The 9,419-nt window shown below is 60.5% G+C and overlaps 1 protein-coding gene across 1 annotated transcript; it reads left to right on the top strand.

Moving 5' to 3' along the window:
• Positions 1 to 572: 572 nt before the first annotated feature.
• CDKN1B (cyclin dependent kinase inhibitor 1B) lies at positions 573 to 4,705 on the top strand. Its single transcript, XM_040596371.1, has 3 exons — positions 573 to 1,520; positions 2,109 to 2,239; positions 3,462 to 4,705. The coding sequence occupies exons 1-2, from the start codon at positions 1,046 to 1,048 to the stop codon at positions 2,228 to 2,230; spliced, it is 597 nt and encodes a 198-aa protein (XP_040452305.1). The 5' UTR covers positions 573 to 1,045; the 3' UTR covers positions 2,231 to 2,239; positions 3,462 to 4,705.
• The last annotated feature ends 4,714 nt before the right edge of the window (positions 4,706 to 9,419 follow it).

Here is a 9,419-nt window from a genome sequence, read left to right as displayed (position 1 = left end):
GAAGGCAGCAAGAGGTGACACCCCCCACCCCCCCCGCCCCGGGAGCCACCAGCCCGGCGCTGCAGCCAGCGGGGTTGGGCTGCCGGTGTCCCCTGCCCCCCCCCCCCCCCCCCCCCGCTAGCTCCGAGCTTGCCCCTAACCCCGGACTTCGGGGGGGCTGCGTCGCCAGAGCCCAGCCCAGGAAAATCAGGGCGGGGGGAGACCCCTGGCACAGGAACGATTGGAAACGTACCCAGCCGCCACCATTACCCGGGCCTCTCGGCCAAGCAACGGGACGGGGTGGGTTTTCTGGGGGGTAGCGGGCCCGAATCCTGCCGGGCCCGGGCTTGGCGGGGGGGGAGGCGGCGGGCGCGGTGCCCTCCTACCCCGTCGCCCCCCCCCCCAAGGCCCGGCCCCCGCCTCCCCTGGCCCGGCCCGGCCCGGCCCGCTCCCGGCCCGCAGGGGCGGCAGCCGAGCCCAGCCCACCTTTAGAGCCGGCGGCGGCGGCGAGGTAGGGCCGGGCCGACGGGGCGGTGCCCGCCGCCGTAACCAATGGCTCGGCCCGGCTGTTTAAATAGACTCGTCCTGTCAATCATTTTCTTCTTCGTCAGCCTCCCTTCAATCGCCATATTGGGCAACCGAGAAAAGGGCTCGTCTCCCCTTGTTTTTTTCCGTCTCGCTTTTACTACGCGGCGGCGGTGCGAGCGGCGGGGGCATCGCCGGCACCGGCGGGGCAGCGCGGAGCCGGGGCCGCGGAGGGCAGCGCCGCTCCCGCCTGCGCGCTCCCCCCGCGCAGCGCTCCTCCACCCGCCCGGGCTCCGCGGCGGCGGCGGCGGCTCTGGGGCTCATCCCCGGGCCGTCGCTTATGCAAGGGCTGCTCCTCGCCCCTTCGCCGCGGGCCGAGGGCGAGCGGGGCCGGAGAGCGGGGCAGCGCGGCGCAGAGCCGCCGAGAGATAAATAAAAGGCGGAGGGGAGGAGGAGAAGGAGGAGGCGGCGGCGGCGGCCGGGGGGGGGGGGAGAACAGCGAGCAAAACAACCGCCGCCAGAAGAAAGAGGGTGGGGGGAGATGTCAAACGTCCGAATTTCTAATGGGAGCCCTACCCTGGAGCGCATGGAAGCCAGGCAGTCGGAGTACCCGAAGCCGTCAGCTTGCAGGAACCTCTTCGGGCCGGTGAATCATGAAGAGTTAAACAGGGACTTGAAGAAGCACCGCCAGGAGATGGAGGAGGCATGCCAGAGGAAGTGGAATTTCGATTTCCAGAATCACAAGCCACTGGAAGGCAGGTACGAGTGGCAAGCCGTGGAGAAGGGGAGCTCGCCCGACTTCTACTTCAGACCCCCCAGGCTACTGAAAACTGTCTGCAAGTCCGCCGGCCGCCAGAGCTTGGATGTAAACGGGAATTGCCAAACCGTGGTTTTTGTCGGTTCTCAGGGAATCTCAGAGGACACTCACTGTGTAGATCAAAAGACTGATGTTTCTGAAAATCAGACGGACTTTGCAGAGCAGTGCATTGGGCAGAGGAAAAGACCTGCCACCGATGGTAACGTACTCTCGCGAAAGCGGCAGCGCTGCTCCCCGCCGGTGGCCGCGCCGGGGCTCTCGGGCCCCCTCCCCCGTGCCGCTGCCTGGCCTGGCTGCGGTGGGCTGTGCCCCACGGGGCACCGGCGCGGTGTGTTACCTTCCCTCTCCCCCCCGCCTCCTTTCGCGTAAAAAAGCCCAGGTGCTGTTTGCGGTCCCGGGGCAGTCGCGTTATGGCAGCCGGTAGATGATTTGCCAAGGAGAAGCCCCTCGGCGCGGCGCACCCCCTGGTCCCCCCGCCGCCCCGCTGCGGGGACCCGGCCCGCTGCCCGGGCGGGAGGAGGTTAGAGCGCTCACGCCAAGCAGAGGACGGACAGGGACTGTAGCGCAAAACAGCAAACTTGCATCTCTCAGCTAGGGAGAAGCCCACCTCCCCTCCCCCTGCTCGCTCTCACGTAGCTCATAGCTGACATGGGGATCGGGAATATTTCCCTCGGTCCCATCTAACCACCACCCCCCCCACCCCCCCGTGGATGCCGAGCAAACATCTGGAAGGAAAATATTTCAATATCACCCACCCCCTCCCATGTTCTTAATTTTCCCCTCCTAGATTCCTGTCCTCAAAATAAAAGAGCCAACACAACAGAAGAAGAGGTTTCAGAAGACTCCCCCAGTGCCAGTTCAGTGGAGCAAACACCCAAGAAATCAAGCCCGAGAAGACATCAAACGTAAAGCGTTTAGGTAGGTTCCCTATAGGCGCTGGCATTAGGATGCAAATGAGAGAGAAAGGGTGACCGAGCGGGTATCCCGCTCCTGCGGGGGGCGGGGGGGCTTCGGGCCCTCTGGGGTCGCTGCGGGGCCTTTTCTGTGAGGAAGGGTCCTTTCCTCAGCCGCTGAGGGCTGGGGGTGTGTTGGAGGCTGGGGGTGGGTCCCATAGGGCTTGGAGAGAACAAAACAAGGGCCGCAGCGCAGCGCTGGGCTCCGCGGCATCGCCCGGGCCGGGGTCGGGGCTGTGGCCGGGGTCCCGGCCGCCGTAGGACCGAGCCTGCCGCAGCCCTTCCCTCCCTCCTCGGGGGGCCGGCCGGGAGGCAGGGAAGGACCTTTCCCAAGGACCGTGCGGGTGGAGGGACGGAGTTTGAAAGGCGGCTGGTGCATGATGTCAGATGGCGAGGGGTTTCGGGGGGCTTCCTTTCCTCTCTGGTGTCCCCCCCCGCCCCGATTTGCTTTTCCACCTACCATGTCAGCGTTGCGGTCGCACGTCGCGGCGACCTCCCGCCCCGGGAGAGATAAGCCAAGGAGCTGGGTCTGAGTGGAGCCCGGGCGCTTTCTTTAAAAAACCGAGCTAGGCAGGGTTGCTTTTTTTTTTCTTTTTTTTTTTTTTTCTCCCCCTCTTCTTTTCCCGGTTGTTTTGGTGGTGTTTTAGACACGGGCAAAGGGAAGAGAGCGGGTTAATGGGAGCTGCGTTGTGCGCTTTTTTTTTTTTCCCTCCCCCCCCCCCCCCCGCCCTTGTTGTTGTTTTGTTTTAAGGCGAGGGCTGGGGCGGAGGGAGTTGGTAAATTGCGCCGGCGGTTGCGGAGCCGAGGTTAGGAGCGAGGTTTACAAACACGATTTGCGATTGTGCAGAAAGAGATTAAGCTGTAAAGTAGAAGTTGCAACAAATTAGTCCCGCTGGCGTGCGCCGTGGCGGAGCGCGGCAGCGTGCGCGGCCGTGCAAATGCCGCTGCTGCCGCCCGCCGGGGGGGGGGGGGGGAGGGGCGGGCCGAGCCCCGCGCCCGAGGGGAGGGGTCCCGCCGGCCGCCGTTTCCCCGCCGGGGGGTGCCGAGGGCGGCTGGCGGGGCGGCCCCGGGCGTGCGGGGGAGCGCGGGGGCCCCGCCCGCCCCGGGGATGCGGTGTCGGTTTGAACCGGTTATGCCGTGGATCGCGTTTCGACGTTTTCTAATCGTCTTCTCCCTCCCCGTTGCAGAGCGGAGGATGTTGCGTGTCCTCGTTCATCGGGTGCGGCGGGGGGCGATGAAGCGAGGAAGATGTAAAGTTGTAGTGGCAACGAGAATACATACCGCCGGCCTCCGTGGGATGGAGGTCCTGTACAAGCACTGAAAAAACAGCAGCAGCAAAACAACAACAACAAAAACAATAACACTAAAATTTTTAGGCACTCTTAAAAGACCTGCCTCTAAAAGCATTGGATGTAGCATTGTGCAATTAGGTGTTTCCTTATTTGCTTCATTGTACTACCTGTGTATATAGTTTACCTTATGTAGCACATAAACCTTGTTGGGAGGGGGGAGGGAGTGAAAGAGGGTGACCGATTGGAACTTGCTTTCACAATCTAGCAAGCAAAGAAATGTATGAAGAGAAGCAGTGTAGGTTTTTTATTACTTAAAGATGTATTGTCCCTTTAAGTGGGTCCACCGTGTTTTTTCTCCCCTCTTTTTTTTTTTTAAATATACCATCGTGCTAACCCTGCTCAGAGCAGATTATTATAGGCCGCTTGTGAAATTTCTTCCTCCTGCGTTAAGGTGGGAGCTGCGATGATTCCGTTATGCAGTAGCAAAAGTCGTGTCTCCCGACCTCAAATCCATATAGCAGGTCTGAATGCCTGTAAAAGTTGTGTAAAATCATCCAGTTGTTACATTGCCTTATTTCCTTGGGGGGCGTTGTGTGGTTCTTTTATTATTTTTTTTTTTCTTTTAACCTAATCTGGAGGGCTTTTGCTCTGAATCTTGAGTGTTGTTTTCTGATCTGACCCACTTCCCAAAGTGTGTGTGAGGGAAAAGGGATACTACATCTTTAAACAGTATTTCTACATTGCCTGTGTACCTGTATGTAAAAATAAAAAAAAGAAGTTTGAAGTGTACCTGTGTACATAACTCTGTAAAGACACTGAGAAATTATACTAACTTATTTATGTTAAAAGATTTTTTTTTTAATCTAGAAGACAATATTTTCCCCCATAAAGCCAAAGTGGCATGTTCTTGTGCATTTGTAAATGCTCTATTTGGTAGACATTTTAGGGTTTTTTTTTTGTTTGGGTTTTTTTTGTTGGGTTTTTTTTTTCCTTTTCCTGATAATTAATATGGCTGTGCTTAAAAGATTGCAGACTGAGCCAATTTAATATTTTTTTTTTTTGTAATGTGTGGGGGAAAAAAAATCCAGATTGATATTGTTTCACATCAAGCAATCAATAAAGAAAACTGCCATATGTAAGAAATATGTTCTTCATTAGTGTGTGTTTCAACCTCCCTCAGCCTGGCACTGGAGGAAATAGGGCTCCTTCAAGAAATAACAGCAAGTTTCCTCCGGGTATCTCTTCCTGTGTCTCCAGCGTAGGTGAAAGTAAGGAATGCAGCTTGCTGGCCCTGCCCCTGGTGCCACACTGGCTTTTCTTCACCCAAAGGGTTGTCAAGCTCTGGAACCCGCTGCCCAGGAGGTGGTTGAGTCACTGTCCCTGGAGGTATTTGAAAGACGTGTAGATGTGGCGCTTAGGGACACAATTTAGTGGTGGACTCGGCAGTGCTGGGTTAACGGTTGGACTCGATCATCTTAAAGGTCTTTTCCAACTTAAACGACTCTATGATTCTGCCCTGTGAAAATTTGGAATAATGTGCCCTATTAATGCAAAAGAGTGGAATTTCCTCTGTCAGTTTTTTTTGAAATACGGAGCTCGAGGTCCTTCTTGCACTTGGTCGTTTGACTCGTAAGGCTTAAACTCGAACCCAAACGAACACCTCCCTGGGTCGGGGAGCGACTAAACCTCCGGGTCTGTCCCCCGCCCCCTCCCCCCCGCCCCACGGCAGCGCTCGGGGGCCGTGCCGGTAACAATCCTCCATCCCTCGGCGTCGCATGGCAGCCCGGTGGATCTTCTCCCACGGCAGCGTTTATTGCTAACAAAGATGGCGCCTCGCACACCCCTGTCCCAGCAGATGCTGGTGCAGGCACCGGCGCGGCAGCGGCCCCCCCCGCCCCGCCGCCGGGGTCCCGGGAGGGACCGCACCGCCCCCGCGTTACCCCCCCGCGCCCCGTGCAGCGGCCGCCGGGCGGGGATGCGCGGGGGGGGGGGGGGGGGCGGTCACCGTCGGAGAGAGGGAATGGCATCGGGGTGTGTGGGTGTGTGCGGGGGGCCGGGGGGCTGCCTGGCCCCGCAGCCTGTGCATCGCCGTGCCGCCCTGCCCGCCACGCCCGGCCGGCAAGGTGCGGGCATCCCCCCAGCCCCAGCCGCCCTCCGCCCCCCACCCACCCCGGGTGATGCAGAGGAGAGGCGTCCTCATCACTGGGGCTTGCGAGAAATAAATAAATACGTAAATTAATAAAACGGGGGCGGGCGGAGGGGGGGCACAACCCTCGTGCGAGTCTCGCTCAGCGCTCACCCGGGTCCTCCCCCCGCCCCGGTGCAACGCGATCCTGTTGTTTATCCCGGCCGCGCTGGGTTAGCCCTGTCTCGGAAACCTCCCCGCAAACGCGGGGCTGCGCTGGCCTCGTGCTGGGGAGGGGCGGGGGGCAACACCCCCGCCCGCCAGCCCCGCTCCAGTGCCGGTCCCCCGACTCGGGCCGCTGGCGGCCCGCGCTGGTGCCGGGGCCGAGGAGCGGGAACGGGCACGGCCGGGGCTTGCCACGGGCTTCCCCGCCGGCTGCCGAGGCTGCTGCCCGCCCAAGCATCGCGCCCCCCCACCCCGGTTTGGCTCCAGGCCGCCCCACGGGTTGGGGTGCGGGAGGTGGGTGCAATCCAGGCCGGCAAACGTGGAAAACCCTCGCAAAAATTAAAAACGAAAAAGTATTTTTTTTCCCCCCCAGCACGAAGAAAGTGATGACGATGGAAAATAAACCAGCGGCGCCTGCCCAGGCCGGCCTATCCCCGCGGCCGCCGGGCTGGGGGCGTGGGAAGGCGGCGGGGGGTGCCCGGGGGGGGGGGGGGGGGAGGGCGACCGGGGCGGGGGGGAGCCGCCTGGGCGAGAGGCGGCTGGGGCAAGGTCAGTGCCGGCGCTGGCACCCCCGGGCCGGGGCCCAGCCCCCTGCGCCCCCATGTGGGGTTGGGCTCTGTCCCGAGCGCCCCGCCCCGCCCGGGCGGCTGCAAACACCGGTCGTTATTTTTTAAAAAAAATATTTTTTTTTCGGTCGCGGCCGCTGGGGTTTCTCACCCCGCTCCGCAGGCGGGGCCGCTCAGCCGCGATCGCGCCACCCCGGGGAGCGGCGCCGGTCGCCCGCCCCGCTCCGCGCCCCGCCCCCTCCCCCGGGGAAGCTCCCGGCGGCGCGCGGGGCCGACGGCAGCGCCCGCAGCGGGGCAGCCCCGCCCCCGGCCCGCCCCTCCCGCGGACAGGGCGCGCGCCCGGGCCCGCCCCGCGCCCCCTCCCCGGGGGGCCGAGGGCAGCGCCTTGTTCCCGTACCCCGGGGCCGGGGCTTGTGGCGGCGGAGCCCAGAGAGCCGCCGCGGGAGGAAGCGCCCCGCAGCGCCGCCACCGGGGGAAGATTTAGGGTGGCACGGGGCTGCGGCGCGACCCGCTTTTTAAATTTTATGCGCCCCCGTCCTCCACCTCCTCCGCCTCCGCCGCCCCCTCGCCGCATCGTTTCCTCCTCGGGCGGCTGGAGGCAACCTTGCCCCGCCGCTCCCCGCGGGCCGGGCGGGGCGGGGCGGGGACGCGGGGCGAGCTGCCAGAGTGGGCTGGGCCCGCCCCGGCCCCGCCCCGGCCCCGCCCCGCGCTGACGGCCGCGCCCGCCCCGACTGATGCAATAAGGCGCGGCCGCCCCGCGCGCGGGGCAGCTGCGGGAGCGCGCGCAGAGCCTCCCCCCCCCCCTCCCCCCACCGGTCACACGTACACGCAGATGTGCGCACGCTTGCGCGCGCCCGCCCCCACCAGCTACCGCGCGGAAGCCCGCGCTCACGCGCCGGGCCGGGGGCCGTTGCCCCGCTGCACTGCCCCGCGCGCCCCGCCGCGCGCCGGCCCTTCCCTTCCCCAGGCGGGCCTGCAGGCGCGCGCTCCCCGCGCGGGGCGGGGCGGCGGTGAGGAGCGGGCAGGGTCCCGGGGCGGCGGGGCCCCCCACGGGCGGGGGCGCAGGGCTGGGGCGCGGCCCCGCCTTCCCCCCGAGGGGTGGCTGACACGGCGGCGCGGGGACGGGCTCTTCGGCGCCGGCGTCCCCCAGCGCCACGCCGGGAGCGGGCTGGGGCAGGGCTGCGGCCTGCCCCCGGGGAGGGAGGGTGGGCTGCGGGGTAGGCGCCGGGGGCCCTGGCCCTGGCCCTGGCCCTGGCCCTGGCCCTGGCCCTGGCCCTGGCCCTGGCCCTGGCCCTGGCCCTGAGCTGTGCGTCCGGCTGCGCTGTGGGTCCGGGCACGGCGGCGGCTGCCAGGCCCGTCCGCAGGCCTTCCCCGCGCAGCCCCCGCTTGGCCCCGCTCTGTAAGCCTCTCGTTGATCTCCTCTACCTCGGGGTTTCGGCTTCCCCGGCGGCGGGCACCGGGCCGGGGGCACGGCCTGCCCCGCCGCTGGCCCGCCGCGGTCCCGGGGAAGCGGGCCGCAGGCCTGCTGGCCAAAGGTTTTGCTTTCCCTTACATAAAGCTGCGCATCCCCACGCCAGAGCAGGGCACGACCCGTTCCTTAGCCGGAATACTTTGGATGTGGATCTGACCTTTTTTCACTAGAGACGTTTGGCTGGAAGAGAAAGTGCTAACAATGTGTCCTTAAAGTCAGAATCGACACCCACCGCTTTTCAGATGTGGAACCAGCCCACTCGCCCTCAAATGGGGAAATTAACTGGCAAATGAAGTTTTCCGACGTCCATACCCATCTGTACATCTGAGTAGCTTCGCCTGAAAAAAAAATTGAAGGAACACTGGATTTCATTTGCAAAAGAAAACATTCCACTTCAGAAACATCAACATGTTTTGTTTCAACATCTTCGTATGGTATTTTGGTATTTTCAGCTTTTCATTTTAAGCTTTCTTTATTTTTTTTTATTTTTTTTTCTCCTTTTACAAAGTAATCTACTATTCTCTTGTTTGATTTGGGATTTTTTTTTTAATACCCACTGAAAGAAAATGTTCACAGTATAATGGCTTTACCAAAATATGTGATCTGCAGTAAAATAATTAGCTTATATTGGTTTGCCCTGTCCCCAAGTAAGATCTTTTCTGCTTTGATTTTGCTGGAAAAAACTTTCTGTTCTTTTTTTTTAATACGGATTTTTTTCCCCCACCTCTGATGTTTTGTTTATTTACTGAGCTGAAAAAAGGCATTTTTCACACTGGGTGGGTAGTATCTGCGTTTGTGGTTTGCCATGTTTCACTCAGGCTCAGCCACCTCCTCCGTCCAGGGAGCTTGTGTGCCTTTCGTCTCCTTGCCTGCTTTCTGCCTTGCCCACATCAGTCATTGCAAGACTCAAAATTGGGCAAAAAATAGAAAGGAATGTGGTTTTTTTTTCTCTCTTTTATTTTTTTTTTTTTATTTTCATTAAAGAAAAATAAATTCCTAAATCATTTTACTTAGGCAAACACATAAATGTAACTTTACCTATAATATAAATAATATAAAAATAATATGACATTATATAATGATAACATAAAAAGTGCAACTAAAACCAAATCACCATCAGGCTATCCACTCTTAATCTGCTTCTACCTGAAGAAACAAACCAAAACTGACAGCAGCCACAAAAATTCTCCCAAAGGAGGTTACTAGTGATGCAAAACAAGCACTAATAAATGACAGGTGAAGGAGCCGTTCTCGCTGCAGAACTTTGCCCCTGCTCCTTCCTTGTTGTCTTCTCTGTGCTCGTTGGGTGCAGTGGCACAGGGGCTGCAGCCCAGATGTGGTGGGATGCCTGGGCATCCCCATGGACTCCTGGGGAGGCAAAAGCAAGAAGAAAAAGTCTCGCTTTAGCAGTGTGGACAAAAATTACTGCTGAGGTGAAAACAAAGTTGGGAGCTGACCTGCTCCCA

The sequence above is a fragment of the Falco naumanni genome, chromosome 5 (assembly GCF_017639655.2).
Source record: "Falco naumanni isolate bFalNau1 chromosome 5, bFalNau1.pat, whole genome shotgun sequence".
Taxonomy (NCBI): Eukaryota; Metazoa; Chordata; class Aves; order Falconiformes; family Falconidae; genus Falco; species Falco naumanni.
The sequence above is the reverse complement of the archived record's forward strand: the minus strand, read 5'-3'. Positions and strand labels throughout refer to the sequence as shown.

Coding starts and splice junctions, on each gene's coding strand:
- CDKN1B (XM_040596371.1), top strand. CDS start 1,046: ATGTCAAACGTCCGAATTTCTAATGGGAGCCCTACCCTGGAGCGCATG. Junction 1,521..2,108: donor GAAAAGACCTGCCACCGATG/GTAACGTACTCT, acceptor TTCCCCTCCTAG/ATTCCTGTCCTCAAAATAAA.